The sequence below is a fragment of the Perognathus longimembris genome, chromosome 6 (genome assembly GCF_023159225.1).
Source record: "Perognathus longimembris pacificus isolate PPM17 chromosome 6, ASM2315922v1, whole genome shotgun sequence".
Classification (NCBI taxonomy): Eukaryota; Metazoa; Chordata; class Mammalia; order Rodentia; family Heteromyidae; genus Perognathus; species Perognathus longimembris.
This window is the reverse complement of record NC_063166.1, coordinates 84,000,908-84,027,489: the sequence shown is the minus strand read 5'-3', so window position 1 is coordinate 84,027,489 and position 26,582 is coordinate 84,000,908. Positions and strand designations below refer to the sequence as shown.

Below are 26,582 nucleotides of genomic sequence, written 5' to 3'. Positions count from 1 at the left end.
CTAAGCCTGAAAAGTTTTTCTTACATTCTTTTTGGTTCTTGTCTCAGATTTTAAATGGTTCCAATTCAAGGTATATGTAAACAACTCCTCAGACATAAGAGGCACTTCTCACAAACAGTGACCGGAGTCACTAGACCAGCAGGATACGCTATGGTCTTGACACGATGAATTCATGATTCAACTATCCATCAAGCAGAACTTGAGAATAGAACGATTCTTATCTACAGCATTCAGTGCATTAAGATGTGCTGGATATGTGCATGAGAGATCAAAAACCTAAAATTGTGCTTATGTTACTTACTTCTAAAAAACCGAACACTGTTCATAGGAGCTTTGGTCTGACCTAATAATACTGGTTAAACCACCATCCTCTGTCAGAAAGGTATACAAAGGAAGCCATTGTTCCAGGCTTTTAGAACTGTCTCAACACACAATGTTATGACTTCCCCAGCTTAAACAACCAACTCTGATCAAAGGAACTGTGGAAAAAAATGCATGAGACATTACTTCTAGATTTCTTCATCATGAAGATCTATACCGCTTAGACACACAAAAGGAAAACAACTCCCCTCACCAACTCCAGATCTCGAAGAGCAGAGTACTCACATTGCTGCACAACCGGAAAAGGCCCCAACCTGGCGTAAACCCGTTAGTGTTAATATAGGACTATATTCGCAGATGTATGCAATGCCATGCTACAGCTGTTGGCTGGCTGCGAAGCTCTCACGAAGAGCTGCGTAAAATCTTGCGGAGAAAGGACAGGGGAGGAGCGGGCCAGGGGCGATGGGCTCATCTGTGCTCGAAGGGGCAGGCAGACGCGGACACAAGGGCTCTGCAGGAGGGGGACGGGCTGTAGTGTTGTTTTCCAAATACCACTCAAGGACCAGGGACAGCGGTTGAGAGGACATCTGAGGATTCAGGAAGCAGGCCCTACGATATATACATCTGCTCACACAGATTTCTGCATAAGACTTAGTATAACGGCACGCTCTCTCCAGCAGGGTGGTGTAAGGTGAACACATGAAAGAGAATTGCCAAGTACTGCTGGTGGCTCACGCCTGTAATCCTGGCTACTCAAAAGGCCCAGTATGGCAGTCAGAAGACCGCCGGGGCAACAAAGTCCATGAGACGCTTATCTCCAATAAACTCCACCAAAAAAAGCAAGAAGTGGAGCTGTGACTTACGTGGCAGCATGCTAGCCTTAAGTAAAAAGGAGGCTCAAGGCCAGCCAGCGCCCAGGCCCTGAGTTCAAGCCCAGGACCGGCACAAAAATAAATAAAAAGAGAATCTGAATAAATCTGGAAGGAAAGCCTTGAAAGACAAAGATTATCATAAAAATGGCCTATGCCTAGCAAGCTTAATGTCCAATTTTAAAAGCTAATCTTATTTAACCTTCCCTATTTTAATTATAAGTACATCTCCTTATGTTGTTTCTGATGACAGTATAGTGTAAAGAATTCTCAAGCTATTATGTATGTCCAGATGTAACATGCCAGGTTTTTCACTGTCTCCAGGATAAACAAAAAAAAAGCGGGGGGGAGAAACTTGGATGCCAAAAAAGAAAGAAACCAATACAATAATTGTTTCAAGGGATAAAAATCAAGCAAAATAATTAAGACATAGTCTATAAAGAGACAGTCAACCAAACGTTTGACACATATCCACAAATGTCCATGGAAAGCTCACAGTACAGGCCCAGGAAGGAGCAAAGGTGGCTAAGCAAGCTTCCCACAGGACAGCCAGGACGCCCTGGGGCAGCCAAGGGGCTCGGGGCCAATCCAGCAACTCTACCCCCAGTCCACTCCCTTCTGTGTGGAAATCCAGCCTCTCCCTCCCCACCCGCAGACAAGATGAGAAGCTGAAACTGGCTACTAGTCACTGTTATAGGCCAGGACCACTGGCCCTTCCTTCATGACTTTTAAGAGGCCGGCTTCTCACAGTTCTTCGAGAAGTAGTTTGCCTGTCAAATGGTTAAGGTGTCAAGTGGTTCCTGTTCCAGCCCCACCCAAATCAATAACCCTGCTCAGGCCCACAGACATTACACTGGGATTACAGAACTCCATGGTCTTCGCTACACCTCTAAATTTAACATACCCTTTAAAAACCATGTCAGAGAGACCCATTAACATTCTAGATGCCATTGTCTCTGGCAAGCCAGCAGCTTAGTGATAAATGACTGCTCAAAATAGAAACTCCAGCGCTCCCTAACTCAGGGAGGAACTAAGGCTTCTCCTGGGGGTGAAACAGAAACGTAGCTTCAGGAGCTTATGAAAAGGCAGGAGAGGCGGTAGCCAGAAGGGCTTTATTTCAAACGCGAGGACCTGTGACTGGCGGGCCTCCTTGTTTACCCCTTGGGTGATCTTTACCTAAGGGACTCACTCTCAGATGCTGATGACTGCTCATTCAAAGGAGGACTTACTTGACACAATTTCAAAGTGACCGCCTAAGAGTCAACCATCACCTCGCGTTTCAAGGTCCAGGACCCGGTCCCTTGGGGAAGCGGTCCCTTGGGGAAGCGGTTGGGACTCCACGGGTCTGCAAGGCATTCTTCCGGACACTACTTCAGTCGGCACGCGCTCGGCTTTCCTCCGCTGGTCCTGAGCTTCTTCTCGCTGGACGCGGTGCCGGGGCCGCAGTTGTTCACGTTCCCCTTCTTCTTCAGATGGGCGTGGGCTTGGGTCCTGGGGGCGCGGCCGGCCTCGGCGGGGTCCAGCAGCACGGCCGCGTGCCTGGGGAGCCGGAGGTTGCCGTTGGCTTCCATCTTGGGGTGGTGGTCACCGCGGGGCGAATCCCAGGGCCGCGGCGGCCGGGGGCTCGGGCCCGCCTTCCTTCTCGAGCTCTCCTCGGCCCGCGTCTCGGGGGTCTGCCTCTGAGGCGGGGGCCGGGTCCCGGGGGGCCCGTCCCCGCGTCTGGGGCACGCCTCCGGGGCGCAGCGGGGCGGGGGGCCCTCCTCGCGGGGCGCCTCCTTCTTCCTGGAGGGGCCTGCTGGCTTGGGGGTCCCTTCCGGGTGGGGCAGGGGCTTGGGGGGCGGCCGGGCCCGCCCGGGGCTCCGGGGCGCGGCGGGCCGGGCGCGGGCCCCGCGGCTCCGCTCGGCCTGCGCGGCCCGGAGCTGCAGCGCCCCCAGCTGGAGGAGCCGGTGGACGTAGCCGCCCCAGGGCCCCGCGCGGGCCGCCGCCTCGGCCCGGCGCTCCGCGCTCTGCAGCAGGGCCGGGTCGCGCAGGTCCCAGGCGCGGCAGGGCGGCGGCAGGAAGTCCGGGTAGCCGTAGGCGCCGGGCCCCGCGCCGGGCCCCGGGTGGAGATCCAGGGAGGTGGGGTCGATCTCCTCGGCCCGCAGGTGGAGGTCGGGGGGCGTCAGGGGCGCGGGGGGCAGGGGGACCCGCTCCGAGTCGGACAGGTCGCTGGCGCTGTCCTGGTCGGCGTCCTCCTCCAGGATCTTCATGGACCCCAGGCCCGCCAGCAGCCGGTGCCCCGAGCCCCCCTGGGCCCCCTGACTCCCGGGCCCGGGGGGGCCCCCCGCGGGCTGGGCCGCCCCCGCCGCCGGGGCGCGGCTCACCTGGGGGGAAGACGCGGAGGCGCAGGCGCGGGGGGCCTGCGGTGCACGCGGCCCGGGTCCGGACGAGCTCCTCGAAGGCCGCACGCGACTCCAAGACGGGCCAGCGTCCACACCGCTGCGAGAAGGAACAGGGCAGCTCTTACCACAGCAGCAAACCGGGGAACACAAAGGATCCTCGCCTGCTTCTATCTGCGGGGAGACTGGCGCTCGGCTCACACCACTGAGGAACACATGCAGCCAATGTGGACGCTTGAGTCCTAGTTGCACCAAATATCACTGCAAGATGCAGCTTAAAAGCTGCCCATGAGGGGCTGGGGATATGGCCTAGTGGCAAGAGTGCCTGCCTCGGATACACGAGGCCCTAGGTTCGATTCCCCAGCACCACATATACAGAAAACGGCCAGAAGCGGCGCTGTGGCTCAAGTGGCGGAGTGCTAGCCTTGAGCGGGAAGAAGCCAGGGACAGTGCTCAGGCCCTGAGTCCAAGGCCCAGGACTGGCCAAAAAAAAAAAAAAAAAAAAAAAAAAAAGCTGCCCATGAATTACCTAAAAGCAGGATAAAAGCTGAGCATCCCGCCGCCGCCCCATCTGAACTGGGGCCTGACACCCTTCTCTGCTACGGTTGCCTCACAATCACCGCCAGGAAGAACAGGATTTACCACCAATAAGCATTTTTGCCACAAAAGGTAAACCGGCTTCACACAGGCAATGTCATCTTCCTAGCCTCTGTGGTGAAAGGCCAAACAGCCCCAAAGAAAGGCACAAGCTACGGACTACCTGCCAGGCAACGGAGGCTGGCCAGTTCCTGCTCCCCGAGAGATGGCGTGGTGACAGGTCTCCCGAATTCCTCCAGAGACAAAAGAGTTGCACTGTGACTTCGTTTTAGTTAAGCACGTCTTTCTCTCTCCGGTCACCAGTCCCCTGTCCATTTAAAGCCAAGGCCAATGTCTGTACACCCAGAGATGGCCAAAAGATGTACTGAAGCTCCGTCTCCCGGTGGCGGACACAGAGCCAATCCCTTTTCTCTGCCTTTCTCCCTGCCTTTTTATTTGCCATATGACAGGAGGTGGCGAGACCTAAAGTGTAAAATGTCTAAACTTCGGGCCTGAGGTTGAAAGAGCAGGCTACATTAGCATTTAAGAAAAACATGACCATTTCTCCAAGTAGTTACAGGTTTAGGCCACTTGTGTGTATCCTACAAAACACCAGCTTGGAGAAGTGTCCCCAAATCCTTAAGTCGGGTTTATTAGTGTTCAACCATGTTTAAAAAGATTTAATGTAAAGCATGCAGCCTTCTTTTGCATGACTATCTTAGAGTAAATGAAATAGGCTGTAAAACACAAGTTTGACATCATGGGCTCTGGTGATTCTAAGTAGGTAACATGTCAACATGTAAAAATATAGCATGTGCAACCCACACGCTAAATCAAAATCTTATTAGTATCTCTCCCTTTAAATAGTTGTACAAAAAGGTTTTCAGTTTAATACATCCGTTTATGTGTACAATTCATCCTGATCAGTGTTGTCCTATTACTTTTCAAACAGGAGAGTTGTATTTGAAAGGACAAATAAAATCACATGGTGTCATTATAAGCCACTATGAATGAAAAATGGGACTGAAGCAATCTTGTGACTGGCAGGCAAAGGGAAATAATGAGAATTATGTCCATTGTTACATGGCAGAGGATTTTTCCTGAGGAAATTTATTCTGAGTTAGAATCTCACATCAGGAGTTCAAAATACCTTATTTTCAACTGACTTCCCAACAAGCAGTATTTAACTAACACTGTTATAAAAGTCCGATATTGGGGTGAGTAGAAATGGATGATAACTATTGGCCCAGTGGCTCCAACCACACTAAGTGATTATTTAAAAATGTGTTACTTTTGGTTAAAAAATAGAGTATGGGAAGCCACTGCCAGGAACACAACACAGCACACACATACAGTGTGAAGGAAGGAATGAAGGAGGGAAGAGCTGTAATCCAGAAGTCACCATGACCTCGGTTAATACTTCTATTTACAACCTGTGCCTCTGTCAAAAGACAATTAACCGCAGCGGCTCTTTATCTGGAAGGAAACCACATTATTCTCACACTCTGACTTGCAGAATTGAAATTCCTTTGTATCACTACTTAAAAGTAAAAATAAGTTTAAAAAAAAAAAGGAAAGCAACACAGGAAGGTGATCCAGGGCTCAGTGAAACAGCAGATTCTGCGAACAAGGACGGAATCGTGGCCTCTGGAATCAACCAGCTAACAAAGCTTGAATCCCCTTTGCTAGATAAAAATATAAACATGCATTTTTAGATCCACAGACTTTTCCAGTCACACATAGGACAAGTGAAGTCATGTGCCCTTTGCAAGATGAAGCAATTATCTGAAAACCACTTACATGCTTTTCTGATGCGGTTCACTCATCCTATTCCTTTTCTTGAAAAAATCACATGGCTGATCATCATCTAAGGTGTGATGAACTGTCTAGAGAAAGATATTCAGTGGTAAGTACTGTGAACACACACACACGAAGCATGCAGAGACAAGAAAGAGAAAAACCAAGAAAGAAAGGAAGAAATAAAAAGCAAAGAAAGAGAGAAAGGAAGGAAGGGAAGGAGGGAGGGAGGGAAGGAGAGGAGGGAGGGAAGCAAAGAAAGAGAAAGAAAAGAAAGAAGAAAGAAGCAAAGAAAGAGTGAAAGAAAAAAAGGAAAGAAGGAAGGAAGGAGGGGGGAGGGAGGGAAGGAAGGAAGGGAGAAAAAAATCTAAGATTTATTTCCCCCCCCCCCTCCAAATTCACACCACCTTTGCTGTGGGACTTAAAATATTCTTGCTCAATGTGCTGGAAGATGTCGACAGCCGGGGCGGTGACTTCTTTATTCTTCTTATATTTGGAAAGGTCACTTCACTGCCGGAACTAGAAACAACAACACAGTGACAGTAAGTACTGATTGCAAATCATCCTCCGACCAGTTCTGGGTTGGGTTGTCTTTGGTTTCTTAGTAGACGCCCAGTATTGAAACACTGAAGCTGTGCTGGGTGCCTGGTTAGGATTCTGACTTGTAAAATACTAGAGAAAGAATGCTGTCCTGTTTAGTTTAGTTTCTAGTTGCTTGTTTTTCACAGGAGATACTAGCTATGAGAGCAGACTGCTATAAAGTGCTGTGGATGAAGTCCACTGTTATACACACACACACACACACCCCAAAAATCTCCATAGAAGTAAAATGCTTAAGGAAACTTGTGCGGCCAATTAAGGTCATATCTTCCTCCAAAACTCCCATGTCTACTCGTTCATTCAACTAATGACAGGAAAGACTAGAAAATGGCAAGGGTTACTTAATACACAAGCCCTTGCTGGGGAACTTAAACTCCAGTGGGGAAGCTCTCCCCAAATGCTCTCTTCTCTATCAAATCAATCCATTAAAAGGTAATCAGTGTGCTCATACATGTCACATGGTAGATGTTACCGTTTGGTGATGTTTTGTTGAATGAAATCATGTGACTGATTCCTCCGGCCTACCCAAGAAGCGGAACCTAGACAGGGAACGCTTTTCTCGCCCCTAACAACCCTGCCTCTGTAAGATGGCAAGAGGTGGGGTTAGGAAAGGGTTGGGGTTTTCTTTCCCAAACCTTAGTATGTTTTCCTATATAATCACGCAAGCCATATTTGAATGGGTTTACACAGACATCACATAGGGCTTGTTCAATTAATTGACTTTAGCACCATCAACAGGCTGGACGCCCTTCGGATGTGTTCTTTGCCAGCCCTTTCATCCATCCATCTGCCTGTCTTCCCGTTTCATCCCCGGGCAGGGCAGTAAGGAGAAGCCGGGAGGGAAGGAAGGAATGGCCGGTGTCTGAGCTGCTCTCCCCCGCGCGGGCGGCTTCCTCTTCCTCCCATTCCGGGGGACCAGCCGGACCCCAGGCGCTGCTGGATTTCCTAACGCAGAGGTCGCCCGGAGGGATGGATGCCTCCAGGGCCTCCAGGGCGCAGAAGGCAAACGCCCAGTCTTCCACACCAGCCCGTCTGGCCGGCTTGCACGGGATCGAAGCGACAGACGCGCTCCCCGGAGCGCCGGGGGCCGACCGACCGGGGGCGGCTGCACGAGTCACGGCGGGCGGGTGGGCGCGCACTAGCTCCCGGGCTGCGGGCCGGGGCCGGGGCCGCGCGCCGCGTCCTCCCCGCCCCCCTCCCCGGGGAACGGCCGGCAAGGCATTGTGGGGATCGCGCAGCTCCCCGCGCCGGCGCTCCCGGGGCGGGCCGGGCGCGTTCCCGGCAGCCGGGGGGCTCCTGGCGATGCGGGCTCGGCCTCGCTCCCCCCCCACCCCCGCCAGCCCCGGCCGGTCCGCGCGCGGCGGGCGCAGCCGGCACCCGGGATCGATCGGCGGGGCACGCGTTGATCAGACCTGATCCGGGGCGGCCGGGCGCGCGCGAGGGGCGGGGGGCGGAGGGCGGGCGGGCGTGCGGGCGGCGGGGCGCTGCGGCAGGCCGGGCGCGGGCGGCGGCGGCGGCGGCGGCGGGGCTCCGGGGCGCGCGGACGGCGGGGCCCGCCCGCGGGCGGCGTCACGAGGGGCGGGGCGGGGAGGGGCGGGGCGGCGGCGCGCCGGGAAGTCGCGGCCCCGGGAGAAGCCCGCGCCCCGCGGGGAGGAGGCGGGGAGCGGCCGCCCGGCCACGCCGCCTTCCCGACAGAGGCGGCGCCGCCCTGCGCTCCGCCGCGGACCCCGCCGCGCCCAGGTCCCGGGCGAGGACCGAGGGCGCCGGCCAGGAGAGGGAGGGCGCCGCGGGACCCCGGGACCTCCGGGCCGGGCCCCAGACCGGGGGGCCTCCGCGCGCGGCCGGGGGCGCCGACGCGGCCGGCCCGGGTCCGAGGCCTCCGACCCCCCGCCTCCGGCGGGCGGCCTGCGGGGCCATGTCCGGGGGCGCGGGCTCCCGCCGGCCGGCTCCCCGGAGCCTCAGCTGCGTGTGGGACCTGGACGCCCGCGCGGCCCCGGCGCCCGCGCCGTCGGGCCGCGAGCCCCCGCCGCGGCCCATCATCCAGCGGCGGGCCCGCTCGCTGCCCAGCTCCCCCGAGCGCCGGGCGAGGGCGGCGGGCGGGGCGGGCGCGGCGTGCGGGCCGGGCTGCCGCCGCCAGCTGCGCGTGCGCTTCGCCGACGCGCTGGGCCTGGAGCTGGCGCAGGTCAAGGTGTTCGACGCCGGGGACGACCCGTCGGTGCCGCGGCACGTGCTGTCCCGGCTGGCCGCCGGCTCGGAGCGGTGCTGCGGCGGCGGCGGCCCGGACCCGGAGTTCGCCCTGCGGTGCCTGGTGCCCGACTTCCCGCCGCCCGTCGAGGCGGCCGACTTCGGCGAGCGCCTGGGCCGGCAGCGCGTGTGCCTGGAGCGCGTCACCTGCTCGGGCCTGGGCGTCGCCGGCACCGTGCGCGTGCGCAACCTGGCCTTCGAGAAGCAGGTGGCGGTGCGCTACTCGCTGTCGGGCTGGCGCAGCGCGCACGAGGCCGCGGCCCGCTGGCGGGGCCCCGCGGGCGCCCCGGGCGGCGCCGAGGACGTCTTCGCCTTCGCCTTCCCGGTGCCGCCCTTCCTGCTGCAGCCCGGCGCCCGCGTGCTCTTCGCCGTGCGCTACCGGGTGGCCGGGGCCGAGTACTGGGACAACAACGACCGCCGCGACTACAGCCTCACGTGCCGCAGCCACCCGCTGCGCCCGCCGCCCGGGGCGGGCGACGACAGCTGGATCCACTTCATCTGAGCCGCCGCGCCCCGCCGCCCCGCAGCCCAGGTCGGGGGGGGGGGGGGCGGTGTGGGGCGGGCGCGCACGTGCACGGCAATCCGGCCATCCCCCCACCCCCCCTTGGTGCGTGGGGAGGGCCCTCAGGAGGCGCCATGGCCTGCGTCCCCCCCCCCACCCCGTGTGTCGCTGTAAGCTGTCGCTGGAGACCCCCCACCCACGGTGGACGCCTTCTCAGGAATCCAAGTCCCCCCCCGTGAGCCCGCGCCCACTGGGAACAGACCGTGCCGAGGGGCGGGCACTCCTCCCCCCCCCCCCCGCCCCCCACGGGGCAGGGAGAATCTGAGCCCGCGTGGACTTGCCAGATCCGCAGCCTTCTCACACTGGGAGCTATTAATAGGCCGTCACCGCACCACCCTCCCCGGGCCTGGCCGTGTCTCCCACATGGACATCGGAGGAGCAGGAGGACGAGGACACGTATTGGAGCTTTTCCCTGTCTCTGTAGCCAGGACTCTCAAGTCATGGTTGGTCACGGTTGTCATGGATGGTCATGTATGTACCCGCACGTTATTAGGCCATTTCAAGCTACCGGCAGCAGTTTAAGTCCTGTCTTAACGTTATTTGCATTTTCAGGTGGCCTTTGGTTTCCAGCAACTGGTGCCCATTGCAGTTACCTTTTTGGTGACTAAAGGTGACTTTTTACTTTTCCTTGAGCATCAGGAGACTCCAGCATCCGTCTTTTGGAAGTCCAGATACCAAGGGAACCAGATGTTTTCAGCCTTAGTCAGAGCACTGGAGGAACAATAGTTCACAGGTTTTGTACTTTTAAGTGGTTAATTTTATACATGTAGATGCATACATACATACATATCAGGTTTGGTCAGCTGCCTGACAACTTTCTTTGTGCCTTTGGATCAGATGATTTTTAACATTTTATGGACTTGTCTCAGTTTTAAAACTGTGTGCTCTTTTGGGGGAGAGGGATCAAGACCACTGTCCTCTGTAATATGCCCTGTTCCCTAAAACTGCCACTGAAGGCTGAGGCCTTTTGGTGCTGAGCAGGGGGTCACTGATAACGTGCTGGAACTGAGGCATGAGGAGCAAGCCAACATGGACAACACCTCCAGCATGGGATGTTGGCCCACGATACAGCTGAAGCCACTGTGATCAATTTTGTGAAAGCTGTCATCCGTGAGTTAACTCACAAGTTTTTAAACACTTGCCGACATTTGTCAACTCAGAACCAAAAGCCTTTTGACCAGTTTGCTTTTGATAACTGCAACTTCACTGTTTTCAGATTCCAAGGAACAATATTGGCTTTCTTTAGCAACTTTTAATGTCAAAACACCTAACTTTGATTTAAAATACTATGGGTAAATTGCTGGCTATGATGACTGTGTACTACATTGATATGCAAGAGAGAGAGAAAGAGAGAGAGAGAGAGAGAAGCTTGATTTCCTGCTGCTTAACAAACTTTCCAATTAGGTCAGCAAGCCTGCCAGGACTTTGGCTGCTTTTCCTTTGGCTCCAGTCCAGAGGGCACAACAATGTCCACACTATTCAGGTACAAGTCAGAGCTTCCCATGTATTGTTGAAAGGCATGTAGAGAATCTTATTGCTCTATGTGAAAGTCACTTGCCAAAAAGGTTCAACTCACAAAGTAAATGTTACATCGTTAAAGTTAAGAGAACTTCAAGGTGCCTTTTTAAAAAAAAGTCAACATTTTGAAATTTAAAAGCTTGAACAGACTTTTCCTGTTGACAAAGAAGCTGTAAAACAGCTCAAGGGGGAGCTTTCAGACCCTAAACTACAGGTTTTGTTGCTTGGATGCTACAACTTTGTGGATTGTGCAATTGTTGGGGTGTCTCCCTAAACATTTTAATGTCTGTCGTATCAAATAATTTTATCTAAGCTTGAGAATGAAATTATATATGCAGAAATGTCTGTACTTTATTACGCTAGTGTGTGTTCTTCTTGTGACAAAGTTTAAATCACTCCTATTTAAGTCTTATTCTTCCCCCAAACACTGATGAATAACAGGCCTTGCTAAAAATAAATTGGATGATATCAGCTCCAGTAGCAGAGTTCTTGTATGTGTCTAAGAAACAAACGTTTTGCATGCTAGGTCAAAATGTGTGACTTAGGAATTTCGCTCTGGAGGTGCACAGGGGCTGTGATAAGTACACTTCTCTGACTCCCAAGTATGGAACTGTGTGTCTGTCTTGCCCCCAGGTAGTGACTCATTAGCCAGGCCCAAGACTTTCATGCACAGGAGGAAGGAAACAAGCATTTATTATGTCCTGTCTTACTTGCTCAGTTAGATTACTGGATACTTCATATGTTTGATTACAATTACTTTGTGGGACGGAATGCTATCTGGTTGAAATATCCCCATTTTCTTAGCGAGGAGTTGAAGTAAGTTAACCTAACGTGCCACAGCTGGTGGCTAGCAAATTCAGCATGCACACCTATACCAAATGCCGTGTTCGCTCTACCATGAGATATGGCATACAGGACATTTCCAGTAACAACTTTCTCGATTTATTGGGGAGCTGGGCTGCAGCTCAGTGGTAGACTGCTTTGTTTAGCATGATTGAGGCCCTGTGCTCAAGTGCTGGCAATGCAGAAAAAAAACCCAAGTGAAAGACAGTATTTTATTGATAATATTTGGAAGGTGATGGTATTTTCCCCCTTCAAACATCACAATCCAAAACTTCGGATAAGATAAAATACCTTTTTTTCTTACAGATGCTTACAAAATAATCTCGAGGCTTTCTGAATACACAGAAAAAAGAAAACTTTCGCATTTTCGTCTCTACTAAAAAGTGGCAAGCTGTGTGAGAAATCATGGCTTTTGCTTTCAGTGTATGTAGAAAACTTCCTGTGCACGCACATCTCCAGCATTAAGAGTGTTATGTCTACTCGAGGAAAACTAGCTATGAAAAGAATGATGGTGGGCTGGGAATATTTCCGAGTGGCAAGAGTGCTTGTCTGGTATACATGAAGCCCTAGGTTTGATTCCTCACGACCACATATATATAGAAAATGGCCAGAAGTGGCGCTGTGGCTCAAGTGGCAGAGTGCTGGACTTGAGAGAAAAAAAAAATGATGGTAATCTGCCAGGTCATGAGGCTGAAAACACTCGACAATCTTACATTTTAATGTGTAAGGAATTAAAGTCCAAACTTTGAAGATATTAAATACCCTTAATATATACATGTTTAAATGTGTAAAACCGTTGTGAAATGCATATGTAATTCGTCAGCTGAATTCCAAAGTTAAGCTAGGAGGATTCCTCTTACAGGCCAGCCATGGCAAAATTTCTAGGCTCTGAAAAACAAATGAGAGCAAAAGAACTGGGAACATGGCTCACATAGTGGAGCTGGTGCAATTGGGGGCTTTAATTCCCAGTACAACAACAACAACAATCTCTCAGAAGTAGATTCACTGTGGCACAAAGTTGCCAGGAAACGATTATTCTATATGAGTCAATGTGCTTTATTCCTCGAGTGAATTTTTATTCTTACTCCTTGGTGTTAATTTTCCTAAGTGTTTTTTGTTTGTTTTTTGGCCAGTCCTGGGACCTGGGCTCAGGCCCTGAGCACTGCCCCTGGCTTCTTTTTGCTCAAGGCACTCTGCCACTTGAGCCACAGCGCCACTTCTGGCCATTTTCCATATATGTGGTGCTGGGGAATTGAACCCAGGGCCTCATGTATACGAGGCAAGCACTCTTGCCACTAGGCCATATCCCCAGCCCTTTCCTAAGTGTTTGTGTGTGTGTGAGCTCCAGAGTATTCAGGTCCAAGTCAAGAGCTTCTTATTTGTTGTTCATGTTAGAGATGTTGTTTTCGTCAGTCCTGGCGTTTGAACTCAGCCTCTTTCAGGCCAGACAAGGATGCTACCACTTAAGCCACACCTCCAACTCTCATGTGTTGCTGAAATGCATACAAACGCAAATGTTGCTGCTGCCTTCTTATTTTCTGCCTGATAGTGATTTGACACGTGTAAGTACATGGCTACTGATCTACACTCGCAGCCTTTCAATCCATTATTTTAAAACAACCATTGCTCTTTAGATAGAAAAGGAAGGTAATATTAAGACACATTATTCATTTTGGTTTTGCCACGTCTATACCAAAATTAGAAATTGACCCCTCATGGATGCCAGATAAACCAAAGCTCTGTTACCACGAGAGTGTTTGGAGCAGAGGTGACAAACACAGCAGTCCAGAGGGCAGGAAAGGTTGGATGCAGTTCATTCCTGTGATGGGATAACAGCAGGGATCAAACTACACCGAGCCACAGAGGTTTTGATCGTTAGGATGTAGAAAACAGATGTCACACACGGGTGTGAAGGCCCTCCACACCCGTGTGTGTGCTCGTGAGCATGGACACCGGGCCTGGCTGGACCTCAAGCACCAGCCTGGTCCTTAGGCTCCGTGGCACCCACAGGCCCCGGGCCTGGCTGCCAGCCTGCTCCCATAGTGTCTCCAGCCCAGGGAGGCTTCCATCCAGACCCCACCCGGGCTGGGGGGTCCCGCGGCCGAGGCTCAGCCCTCCACCGCGTTCACCCGCAGGAGCGTGTGCGGCTGGGCCTGAGTGGGCCACCCGGGGAGCCTCCATGAGGCCTACGTGGGCCCACAAGGAGACCTGTGTGGGGCCCACAGGGGCCTATGTGAGGCCTGTGTGCCGCCTGTTTGGGGCCCTGCGTGGGGCTCGCGAGGGGCCCCACACGGTGGGGGGGTTCAGGGAGACCTCTGTGGGCCCTGCGTGGGCCTGGGAAGGGACTGCGTGGGGCTCACGAGGGGCCCCACACGGGGGGGGGGGCAGGGAGGCCTGCCTGGGCCCTGAGTGGGTCCTAGGAGGGGACTGCGTGGGGCTCACGAGGGGCCCCACACGGGGGGGGCAGGGAGGCCTGCGTGGGCCTAGGGGGGGACTGCGTGGGGCTCACGAGGGGGCTCACACGGGGGTGGGCAGGCAGGCCTGCGTGGGTCCTGCGTGGGCCTAGGGGGGGGACTGCGTGGGGCTCACGAGGGGGCTCACACGGGGGTGGGCAGGGAGGCCTGCGTGGGCCCTGCGTGGGCCCGGGAGGGACCCGCTCACCTGGTGCGCGCCCCCGCGGGCTAACGGCTGTTCCCTGGCCCAGGTCTCCGGAGACCCCGTGCCGGGGAGGGGCGGGTCCTGGCCCGCCGGCGCCTCTGATTGGGCGTGCGCCTCGCGGCGCAGGGCGCTCATTGGACGGCGCGTCCCGCCCTCCCTCAGCGGCGGGGGCCTGCGGGTTATCTGGAGGCGCGCGGGCCCTCGACGCTCACAGCGGCGGCCGCGGCTCCAGGACGGCAGGTCCCCCGAGGCGGGGCGGCAGGTGGGCTTCCCCCGCGGGGCCCTGAGGGGCCGGAGGCCTCGGGCCCGGCTCCCTGGCGGGTGGACGGGCCGGCCCGGCGGAGCGCGACGGCTGACGAGAGGCGTTGAGGGACGGCGGCGGCCCGGCGCACGGAGTGGGCCGCGCGGGGCGGCCTTGCGGGGCTCTCTGGAGCGAGCGTGGGGTGCCCGCGGGACCGGAGGGGGGGTCCCGTGTGGCTGCTGGTGGCGGGGCCTGGGGTCCGCGTGGGGGCGCTGGGTGTCCGCGGCCGCCGCCGGCGCTGCTCCCCTCAGGGGCTGGGGGTGGAGGCCACGCCGGGGGCCGTGTGGGCAGCTCGTGACCGACCCCACGTGCGCGAGGCCAAGCTGGCGAGGCGGGGGCTGAGGCCGCCAGGACCAACGGTCGCTGTGGAATGTGTGCCCCTCCCCCTCCCTCCCCACCCAAGCCCCCCTCCCCTCGGCCCTGAGGGCTCCACTGTCCGTCCCCTTTCCCTATGGTCCCGCCCTCTCCCAGTAACCACGCCCACGCCACAGCCCGTCCCCTTTCCCTATGGTCCCGCCCCCTCCCCAGGTCACGCCCACACCACAGCCCGACCCCTTTCCCTATGGTCCCGCCCTCTCCCCGGCCACGCCCACGCCACAGCCCGTCCCCTTTCCCTATGGTCCCGCCCTCTCCCCAGGCCACGCCCACTCCATGGCCCATCCTCTTTCCGCGTGGGCCCGCCCTCTCCCAGTAACCACGCCCACTCTCCATAGTCCATTCCCGACTTTGTGGCTCCGCCCCTTGCCCATAGCCCCATCCACTCTCCACAGCCTGTCCTTCCTATTGCCCCACCCTCTGCTCGTAGCTAGCCCCACCCACTCTCCACAATCTATCCCTTCCCTATGGCCCCGCCCAGTCTCCATAGCCCACCCCCTTTCCCTATAACCCTCCTCTAGGCCCTCCCCCTTCCTAGCCCCTCCCCCTTCTCTAGAACCTTTTATTTCCTAGCTAGTCCCTCCCCATCTAGGCTCTTTCCTTTCCGAGCTTCCGGCAGTCCCCTAGTCCCCACTCTAGGCCCTTCCCTTTCCTATTCCCTCCCTCCCCACTAGCAAGATACAGTATCTTTTTTCTCTCAAAATACGTTTTCCTTTAATTTTGAGAAATATTTTTCAGGCCATAGGGTTTAAAATAACATTTCAAAGAAAATATTCCAGTTTTCTTTGTTTTGGTTGGTCAACTGTCAGTCTTCCTAATGCTATTCAAAAGTAATCTCTCATTTTTACCCTCTTGTTTATTTATTTAGTTTGCCAGTCCTGGGGCTTGGAACTCAGGGCCTGAGCACTGTCCCCGGCTTCTTTATGCTCAAGGCTAGCACTCTGCCACTTGAGCCACAGCACCACTTCTGGCTTTTTCTATATATGTGGTGCTGAGGAATCGAACGTAGGACTTAATATATACGAGGCAAGCACTCCACCACTAGGTCACATTCCATATTTATTTTTAATTTTCAGCAATTCCGTATGGTGTGCCTAGACTTAGGTCTCTCTCTCTCGCAGGGATTTAAATCTGTAGATTTATGCTTTTTTACTGAGTCAAGGAAACTCAGTCATAATCTCTTCAGATATTGCTTCTGCCCTATTCTGTATTTCCTCTCTTAGGATTCAGTCACACATAGAGAAAGCTGCACAATATATTTTCTATGTTCTTGTACCCCTCCTTGATACCTGTATATTTTGTATCTTTGCTTCTTGCTGAGTATTTCTTCTGATATACTGTTTTGTTCATTTTTACTTCATCTGTGTCTTAATTTGCTATTAAACCATGTATCAGTTCTAAATAATTATTGACTGTTCTCACTTTTAAAACTATTTGGTCTCATCCCTCAACCCAATTTCCAATTCTCTGCCAAAATTCTTAGTCTTGTTTTATAATCTTAAAAAATACATAGCAATGAATGAGTTAAAGTGTCTCTTGTCATCATTACCATCTGTTTGTGCTGTGTGTCTACACAATCACTCAACCACTAGGCTTCCTATAGGTTTTCAGATATATACACATTTTCTCTGGACAAAGGGGAAAAGTGTTGTTCTCGGCTTGATTTTGGGCAGTTAGCAAGAAACTTGAGGCCTATTCTTCCTGAATATTCTGCTGCACATGCAAAATGTCTTTAGGTTGTCTTTACCTCATTTTATTATTTCTGTGTTCTAATTGATCCAGTTCTCTGTTAATGCATTTGTATATTCTTCTTTCCTTCAGTATTTTATTAATAGTCCCAATTTTATTCAGAGATTAATTCAAGTGTTACTTTCTTCATGTTCACCAAACTGAAACACATGTAACAGGCATCATTGTTGAGAAGTCTTAAGTTTATATTCTTTCACTAGGTAACTTTGTGACTGATGGGCAGGGCTTTTTAACATAAATTTCAAAATCTGTAAAAGTAGAGGCTTGAATACATTTATTCAAGTTCAGTACATTCTCTAAGCTCTCATCTAGGAATTTATTTCATTGGCTATCTAATTTGATTAAAATGTATAAAAATATTCAATGAAGAATTTAAAGTAACAGTACTTATCCCATTTGGCATAAGAAACTGCTTATTTATAGTATGTTAAGCTTTTTAAACTGAATAGAACTGATTATAAGTCACATACTTTTTTTCTTTTATAGGTGTTTCTTTGCTCCTGCTGTTTTTAAATAAAGTCAAAATGCCAATAAGGCCAGATCTTCAAGTATGTAATCCCAGACCCAAAGGAAGTATTTTAATTGCTAAGATTATTTTGTGTTCATTTCTTTATTTTTAGCGATGAAAAAGCTTAGGTTTCATGAAGTGGTCCAGAGGAGAGTAATTTAAATAACAATACCCTTTCATCTATTCAAGAGATAAGTTTTCAGAAGCTGTATTAAGAATATAAAGTACTTAAGATGCTGATTTGTTATATATACCTTTTTACTTGGAAAAGACTTATGCATTGTTTAAAGTTTTATTCTTGAATGTTTATATAACATTTTAAAATTGTAGGATACTTGATTAGGTAAAGATTAAGTTTTACTGTATCTATTCAGTGTGTAACTGTAGTCTGGAAATTATTACTTTAATAGCAGGAATGCTAGATTTTGTAAAGGTTAGAGATATATGTAAGAGTAAGGTTAGCTAACACTTGGTATAATTTTTTTGTTTTTTTTTGCCAGTTATGGAGCTTGAACTCAGGGCTTGAGCACTGTCCCTGGCTTCTTTTTGCCCTTAGCCTACCACTTGAGCCACAGCGCCACTTCTAGCTTTTCCCATATATGTGGTGCTGAGAATCCTGTATACGAGGCAAGCACTCTAGGCCATATTCCCAGCCCCACTTGGTATAATTTTTAAAAGCTGTATTTCTCTGTCTTTATGCATACCTGGCTGTAATTCTGGTTTTGATTCAACATATATGCTATTAACTATGCTTTTTTAGCAGTTGGAAAAATGCATTGATGATGCTCTGAGAAAAAACAATTTCAAATCTTTGAAAACGCTTTTACAAATCGATGTTTGTGAAGATGTGAGGATTAAGTGCACTAAACAGTTTTTCCACAAATTGGATGACCTTATATGTAGGGTAAGTACTCATTTTGGCTGAACAGTTTTTAAAATTATTATGTAGAATTTTATTTCCTAAGAAGAAATAAGAGGTATTCTACTAGAAAAATGGAATAGAAAGTCTGAGTGAGCTTGCTTTTAATTAAATTTTAAAATGCTTCACAAATTGCTTATTTTTGTGATATCTAAACAGTGAACTCTTCTTTTCTAAAGAAAATACACAGATTTTTATTTACAAAGGGCTAGCACTATAAAGAAGGGCTAGCACTATAGAGTATTATATAAACTGGGGAAAATTTTTGTACCTATTTTGATTCTAAACAACTTGATCCTTTTTTGAACAAAAAACTGTCTGTATATTCATTTTTTTTCTTTTTGGCCAGTCCTGGGGCTTGGACTCGGGGCCTGAGCACTGTCCCTGGCTTCTTTTTGCTCAAGGCTAGCACTCTACCACTTGAGCCACAGCACCACTTCCAGCTTTTTCTGTTTATGTGTGAAAGCGTAGTAAAGCATAGGTATCGGCCATCCCTGAGGACCACGCGGAGAAAATCACAGGCAGGAGAAGAAGGTTCATAAGGAGGTTTATTAGTGGGGCCATAGTTCCCACGGGGGAGGGAGCTACATGGCGTCTGCACCTTGTCCAGGTGGCAGCTTCTCTCTCTGGGGGTAAAGGGGAAGTGGTTAGGTGGTGAGCAGGAGTGGCTCATTAGGTATGGGTGGATCTGGGGGCTAGTGGGAGGAGCTGAGGACCTGAGGCTAGGGAAATGCTAACAATGTGGTGCTGAGAAATCAAACCTAGGGCTTCATATATGCTAGGCAAGCACTCAACTGCTAAGCCACATTTCTAGCCTCTGTCGGTATATTCTTTAGAAATGTTTTATTAGTTTATGTTAATTGCACAGGGATGCTTTCATTATTAAAATTTCCACAGTTTTACAATGTATTCCAATCAGTCTTACTTCCTCTGTTATTCTCCTGTATCAATATATTCTTGATGTGACAATACTTAAAAAAAAATTAAGTAGGCAATTTGTTGGATTTGATTTAGCAAATGTGAAGCATTTTCATGCTTGCGAAAATGTGATCAATAATTCCTTGGATGTTTTACTTAAACACAAGGATTTAGAATGGAGGGGATTGATACTCACAAATTTCTTGTGTTCATGTGGATCTCAGATGTTGTCCTCACATTAGCTGTGGTTTGGGCAGATTCCTTTATTGAGCTGCACTCTGGTCCTGTCTAATATAACTAGAGATGAAGACCATTTCTGCCTTTCAAGATTTGTGAGGATTAGAAATATATGTGGCTGGCTGCTGGCGGCTCATGCCTGTACTCCTAGCTACTTGGGAGACTTAGAAGCCCAGCCCCGCAGGAAAGTCCACCAGACTCTTTTTTCCAATTAACCACCAGAAAACTGGAAGTGGCCCTGTAGCTTAAAGGCTAGACTAACCTTGAGCAAAAGAGCTCAGGGGCAGTGCCCAGGCTCTACATTCAAGCCCCACAACCAACAAACCAAAACAAAACAAGAAATATATGTAATGCTGCTGGCACAATGTTTATTTCATAGTATTTTTCTGTTTTCAAAAACCTAAATACATTTTTTCATTTTAGGAACTTAATAAAAAGGATGTCGAAAATGTTTCAACCATTTTGGTTTCTATTGGAAGATGTAGCAAAAATATCAGTATATTGGGACAAGTTGGGCTTGTAACCATGATAAAACAAGGACTAGTTCAAAAGATAAGTACATTATATACATTATATTTGTGTGAGGGAAATATAATAAAAGACATTTTTATTAAAATAACAAGTGATCCACATTGTTGGAAAAAATCTAAGAACTTTATATGGAAATTGGAGAAAAATATGTTCATAACTTGTATAGTTAACAAGATAAAGACCACTAGGAAACCTATACAAACTCATTGAGAATTGTGTGAATTTAAAGTCACAAAACCCATGAGGCATTTACATGTTTTATTTTCTCTTTTGCTTATCTAAATCACTATTTAGTTTTATTGTTTTATATCATTTACTGTAAGTAATGGATATTGATTTTATTTTCATTCATTTCTGTATAATCAAAATCTGAAACAGTATCTGGGACTACAATATGTACTAAAAAAAACCCTAGATGAGTTTATTAAGGTAAAATAATACCATAACTTCTGATATAATTACTAACAATACAATTTCATGATAATTTGGTTTATCATTATAATAAATATATTTGCACTAAGAATTTAAAGATAGAAATAAGGGGCTGGCGATATGGCCTAGTGGCAAGAAGTGCCTGCCTCATATACATGAAGCCCTGGGTTCAATTCCCTAGCACCACATATACAGAAAACAGCCAGAAGTGGCACTGTGGCTCAAGTGGCAGAGTGCTAGCCTTGAGCAAAAAGAAGCCAGGGACAGTGCTCAGGCCCTGAGTCCAAGCCCCAGGACTGGCCAAAAAAAAAAAAAAGATAGAAATAAGGATCTTCTAACTGGAAATAAAATAGTTAACAAAGGGGGAGAGAGAGGGAGAGAGCAAACAAGTGAGAGAGAGAGAGAGAGAGAGAGAGAGAGAGAATGTTTAAAGGTTTAAGTTTTAAACCCAGTGTGTTGATTCATACCTGTAATCTCAGTACTTAGGAGGCTGAGGCAGGAGGATTAAGAGCTTGAGGAAGTGAGTCCTGTCTCCTAAAATTAAAAGATAAAAAATGTTATCTTTTGATAAAGTGCTAGAAATTTTATTTTTAATGATTCTTCCTGGGTTTAACATTTATACAAATACAGATAAATATTTTAAATTGTTAATATGGAATTCACAGCAAATAAAATGCACATTTATTTTTTACATGGTTACCTGGTTTGAAAAATCTGAAGAGATTATTCTGAGTCGAGGAAATTCAAAAGATGAAGGTGTTTTAAATTTGACAGAAGACTTCTTTGAGCTTTTGATGGTAAGTATCACATTGACTAAATGATGCTATTTTATTATTTTTAAGGAAACATTGTGCTTTGTATTTAAATTGTTTAGTATTAAATAGTTCATTAATAAGTACAAGTTAAATAATTACACCCTGAATTAAAATACTGTCAGTGTAATACTATTTGTAGTGGCTCATAATAGAAATACATTATTAATTAAATATTATTCATTTTTTCAGGCCATCTATGATATCAGTGATGAAGGTAAAATAAATGTTTTATTTCTGTTGGAACAAAAATTTGCTGTTTTAGCACAGTTTTGTAACTCCCATATTACTGTCCTAATATTAGGATCTAGTAAGCAAATTCAAGAATCAACATTTTCTGCAAAGTACAAGACATTAAAATTATAAATTTTGTAGGCCAAGATAAATGCACGTATTATGTGGGTTACACAACAACAAATTTCTAAAATGTTTTACTGATGTAGTTAAAAATATATATTATATGCATATAATTTTTCATATATGGATCTACTTGTGTGGAAAATAATGCTCTTTATGAGGAGATAACATGGCATTTTATAAATTTAAAAGCCAGACTTTCCTGTTTTCAAAATTCATGACAAATATTCATTTATTAATGTTCATCTGTAATGAAATTTATGTATGTCACATTAGAAAATGTTTCTTCATGCAGATAATGTCTAATACTCATGAGTTTATGAACATGACTTTAATTGAGCCATCCTCATTAATTAATTCAAAGTCATTCATTGAATTCAGTTATGTACTTTTAAAAATATTTGTCATTTAGAATGTCTTATTTTAGTAGAAACTAGTTACTTTGAATTGAAGTTTGTGTGAAATTCAAGATATGAAAACTTCCTTTGCACTAACATCAAGGTTAAAAAATACTACTGAACTTGAAATTGGAGCTTGGAAAATATAGTTTCTTATGAAGTTGTGGAAACTGAGGTCTGCTGCTTGTTTTAACTTTTGACAGTCTAGGAAGTATATAAAGCAGTATAGAATTATTACTTGCTATTTAGTTACATTAATTATTAAAATGACTATTGCAATGCATATTCACCAAATACACAGTATTTTTTCTTGTAATTTGGGACTTAACTCATTGAACAACATTCTCAACTCTGCAACTGATTACCCTAGGGGTTGAAGACAGTTTTGGAAAGATAACTACTATAGTGACTGTGGACAGATCTTGTTCAGAAAAATTTTATTATTGGCCATAAGTATGAAAGAGTCACAGTAAAACTTTGTCATTGACAAGGCATTAGACTTTATGAGTGATAGAGAAAGTAGGATATTCAGCTTCTATTTCTGAATTGTTATAACTGACAATAGTTACATGAGAATGAATGAAGCTTACTTTTGGCACTATTCATTATTAAAACACAATAGATTCAAATGTTTACACATGGAGCACCTGCTGATGATTAATACAGACATTTAAAAATAGGCAGTTAGCTGATTTAGTCATGTGTCAGTTTGTCCATACTTGATATAATGGAACAAAATTTTTGGTAGTAAACTGAGAATACAGAACAAATTGTAATTCGCCTTTCACATTTGGTTTGCAAGTGTCTTCTGCCAAGCCATCAGGTTGTGTTTTCTTAATCTCTGTGTTGTTTGAGGAAGACTTTCCCAGGATTGGGAAGTGAGGGTGATAAATTATTCATGCATAAAACTATATATTATATCATTAGATAAAAAGGTTTAAACAAACATAACTTAAATCATACTTAATGCTGTTTTCTCATTTTTTGGTTATCTTATTCTTTTCAGTTAATATAACAATCTAGTCAAAAAAATCTAGTCAAAGTGGTTAAGTTTTTAGGAGAGAACATGTCCTAATATTTCAGTTTCCCATCTGACCTTTACAAGTAAATCAGTGCATATTTTCGTCTGATTATAGATTTTCTTTCAATATAGTCACTTGAAAAATTTATATATTTATACCTGCAATGCTTCCATTGTTTAACATGATTTCTAAAATTTGCATTCTGAAGTGGCATGTGACACACTCCTCTGCATATATTTTGTACTGATAAAGTCTCATCTTTTGAAAATGGGCTAACTGGGAGGTAGCTCATATCATTTAGAACTTCATGAGGGCAAGATATGTTGATGTTTTTTATCAGAACTTTGGATACATGATTAAAAATTTAAGAGACCATTTTCATAAATATTTTCCATAAGAAAAGACAATAGGATTTGAAATTAGCACAAATAATTTAACAATTTTATTCAGGTAAAAAGCAAGTAATGGAAAATTTCTTGCCTCGAATTTGTGCCTTGGCTACCAACTCAAGAGTGAATATTTGTATTCAGCAAGAGGTAAGTTTATTTGACTGTCTTTTAAAACTTAGAGATAAGAAAGTAAAGAAAATTTGGTAGCAGTTCATCAAATTGAAAAATTATTATCTTGGGCTAAATTTCTTGGAGTTTTATTTCTTTTATCTGAGAATTCAGTGTCTGACATTAATATAATTTCTAAGTATTTAAAGTATTTTGTCAATAATATATATATATATATATTGCAATCAGACACATTCATTTTTTAAAAACAAAGAGGTAACAAAAATTCATGGCCATGAGTGATAAGAGGGGGTGAGAGTATGTATTATGAATATACAGAAAGATCATATGAAGCCCCCTTGTATAACTAATATATACAATGAGAAGGTTTAAAAATTCATAGCCATGTAGAATGTGTATGCATGTAACTCATGTGATAATAAATTACACTGTCCAGATGTAAGGAAGTCTAAAGTATTTAAAAGTCAAAAGAACCTTGTACATATAGATATATACATATATATATATAATCCACCCGAGCAAAAATTTAAATGTAGCAGTTTTCAGATTTCTTAGCTCTTAAAATAATTGTAAGTACATAATTTTGCAAAGAATACAAATGTCTTAAGTACAGGAGTCATATTCTACTTTTAGTTACTCATGGTTTATGTCATTTTCTATTTGCTATTTTATATCTGATGTTTTTTTCTCATACCCTACTCTATTCTGTGCATTAAATACACTGATTAAGAAAAAAATGAACTTCTAAGTTTATAATTCTATTTTTAAATACTTAATATTTCACTGAAAATAAACTTAACTCATTCTCTTTTGTTTTCTAGACTTTTAAGAAAATAAATGCTATGCTTGACAGAATGCCTCGAGATACCAGGAAAATACTTTCGACCCAAGAAATGTCAACTCTCATGTAATAATTTGCAAGTATTATTTTTATTAGTTGTTTAAGTCAAGAATTTAAAGAATGGTTTAGAAGGCAACATAGCAACTATGAATTTGAATTAAATCATCAAATCTATTAAGATTTATAAATTGAAGTATTATATGAGTGTATTTTCTCCCAAAGTCAATTATAATAGCAAACTAAATTTTAAAGAAGCCCTTCCCCCAAATACATGGACTTTCTTTAAAGGATAGTAGTCCTGTGTATAATCTGTTATTTTAATTCACAGGAGTAGTATGGGAGAAAGAATTATATATGCTGGAGGTAAGTATATAATTTTAAGATTTGAAGTTATTTCAAGTTTATGAATGGTATATTCCCTGATAAATTATTAGCATTATAATGTTAGCAGATTATGCAAAAGAATTATAAACTGTTTATGTACGGTGAAGCAAGCTTTAGATTACTTTAATTAAAAAACTAAATGAGTAGTATCTTTAGGACAAAATAATTTTTATTATAATAGGAATTCAATAATTTTGCCAAATGGTAATTTTATGAATAATAAGATAATTCCTAAAATTATATTGTGGGAAATTTAATATTCTTAGAAGACATAGACTTTTTAAAACAAGATATTTATTACAAGACCATAAATTTTCTTTCCTAAGTTTTCTATGAGCAAATTTTGATGTATTAATCCACATATAGAATAAAGCCTGGCTTAAAATATGCTGAGGTAACTGTAAACATCATGCTATACTAAAAGAAAACAGAGATTTTATTATTTATATATTGCTGCATAAAGTATTTTCAAAGAATATAACTCTAGTAATAACGTAGTGTTAGTGTCTTTGGAAATTAAAGAGTTTCTTTACTTTTTAAAAATGCATGTTTTTTTTCCTGTTAGTAAAAATGAAGAATTGACATTTATTTCTTATTTCTCCTGCTTGTTCTAATAACTTGCAAAGTATAAAATGTATTTTTATAAAGTTAATTTTCACAATTTCAACTTGCACAGTAACAATTGTTTTTATAGATTATGACTTACAGGTAGGCATTGTGGAAGCTTTATGTAGAATGACCACAGAAAAACAAAGACAAGAATTGGCCTGTCAGTGGTTTTCAATAGATTTTATTGCTAATGCATTTAAAGGAATTAAAGATTGTGAATTTGAAACAGTAAGTAGTATAAAAATTACAAAAATTAGTAACTTTTTGTTTAATTATGATTTTTAAAAGCTTTCTCTTTTTAAAATTAGGATTGCAGGCTATTTCTCAATGTTGTAAATGGCATGCTTGGAGATAAGAGAAGGTAAGTTTAACACAATATGTAACCATTTACTGAAAAACATAGAGAATTTTATTTATTCTAATATGCTAGAGTATAGGAAAATTTTTGATATTACTTAAAAACAATATTATACCTAACCTAAAAAGTTGCTATATTCTGTATCAGGCATAATCCTTTTTTTTTCTTAAACTATTTTGGATTTCAGGGTCTTCACATTTCCTTGTTTGTCTGCATTTCTTGATAAACATGAGGTAAGCTTTTAATTTAATGTTAGTTATTGGATAAATTTTGATGCAAGAGTTAAGTGAATTATAGATTATAGATTAAAATATGGCTAAGGATTCGTGTGGTTAATTAGCTTATAAGACATGTGGTCTAGTATTCTGTAAATGTTAGTGACACCAGGATAATGATATTGGATAAGTATAACTGAAATGTTGAAAGCTGAACTCCAAACCTTCAGATTCTTCAGATAAGCCTTTTAGTGACTTATCATATATATTCACATTATATCAAATATATTCACATTAATATTTTCAACCTTTATTAGCATCTTATTTTTGAGGGTAATTTTTGTTTTCACTATTAAAATTGCCTTCCTGGGGCTGGGAATATGGTCTAGTGGCAAGAGTGTTTGCCTCATATACATGAAGCCCTAGGTTCGATTCCCCAGCACCACATATATAGAAAACGGCCAGAAGTGGTGCTGTGGCTCAAGTGGCAGAGTGCTAGCCTTGAGCAAAAAGAGGCCAGGGACAGTGCTCAGGCCCTGAGTCCAAGGCCCAGGACTGGCCTAAATAAATAAATAAAAAATAAATAAATAAAATTGCCTTCCTTTTGTTTCTAAGTTAATCTAAATGTTATATTTTTCTGTTGTTTCTCTTCTAGTTAGAGTAGAACATTTATTTTAGGATACAATATAGATTCTAGACCCATAAAATAAAGCCAAGCAAGACAACAAACTA

The 26,582-nt window shown here is 45.8% G+C and overlaps 3 protein-coding genes across 3 annotated transcripts in view; 2 read left to right on the top strand and 1 right to left on the bottom strand.

The window, feature by feature from the left end:
- Window positions 1-1,179: 1,179 nt before the first annotated feature.
- Fam217b (family with sequence similarity 217 member B) lies at window positions 1,180-7,048 on the bottom strand. Its single transcript, XM_048349426.1, has 4 exons — window positions 6,349-7,048; window positions 5,945-6,030; window positions 3,066-3,668; window positions 1,180-2,972 (listed from the first exon to the last, which is right to left on the bottom strand). Exons 2-4 carry the CDS (start codon window positions 5,968-5,970, stop codon window positions 2,558-2,560), a joined length of 1,044 nt encoding a protein of 347 aa, XP_048205383.1. The 5' UTR covers window positions 5,971-6,030; window positions 6,349-7,048; the 3' UTR covers window positions 1,180-2,557.
- Window positions 7,049-7,510: 462 nt separating this feature from the next.
- Ppp1r3d (protein phosphatase 1 regulatory subunit 3D) lies at window positions 7,511-9,309 on the top strand. Its single transcript, XM_048349425.1, has 2 exons — window positions 7,511-7,668; window positions 8,237-9,309. The coding sequence occupies exons 1-2, from the start codon at window positions 7,511-7,513 to the stop codon at window positions 9,285-9,287; spliced, it is 1,209 nt and encodes a 402-aa protein (XP_048205382.1). The 3' UTR covers window positions 9,288-9,309.
- Window positions 9,310-13,257: 3,948 nt separating this feature from the next.
- Sycp2 (synaptonemal complex protein 2) overlaps window positions 13,258-26,582 on the top strand; it is a 52,703-nt gene continuing 39,378 nt past the window's right edge. The window contains exons 1-12 of the mRNA XM_048349688.1: window positions 13,258-13,355; window positions 17,278-17,339; window positions 18,060-18,203; window positions 19,797-19,925; window positions 21,029-21,133; window positions 21,341-21,365; window positions 23,376-23,461; window positions 24,265-24,350; window positions 24,613-24,647; window positions 25,363-25,505; window positions 25,586-25,638; window positions 25,823-25,868. Coding sequence (XP_048205645.1) covers window positions 17,316-17,339; window positions 18,060-18,203; window positions 19,797-19,925; window positions 21,029-21,133; window positions 21,341-21,365; window positions 23,376-23,461; window positions 24,265-24,350; window positions 24,613-24,647; window positions 25,363-25,505; window positions 25,586-25,638; window positions 25,823-25,868 — 876 coding nt within the window. The 5' untranslated portion in view covers window positions 13,258-13,355; window positions 17,278-17,315. The remainder of the gene's footprint in view (window positions 13,356-17,277; window positions 17,340-18,059; window positions 18,204-19,796; window positions 19,926-21,028; window positions 21,134-21,340; window positions 21,366-23,375; window positions 23,462-24,264; window positions 24,351-24,612; window positions 24,648-25,362; window positions 25,506-25,585; window positions 25,639-25,822; window positions 25,869-26,582) is intronic.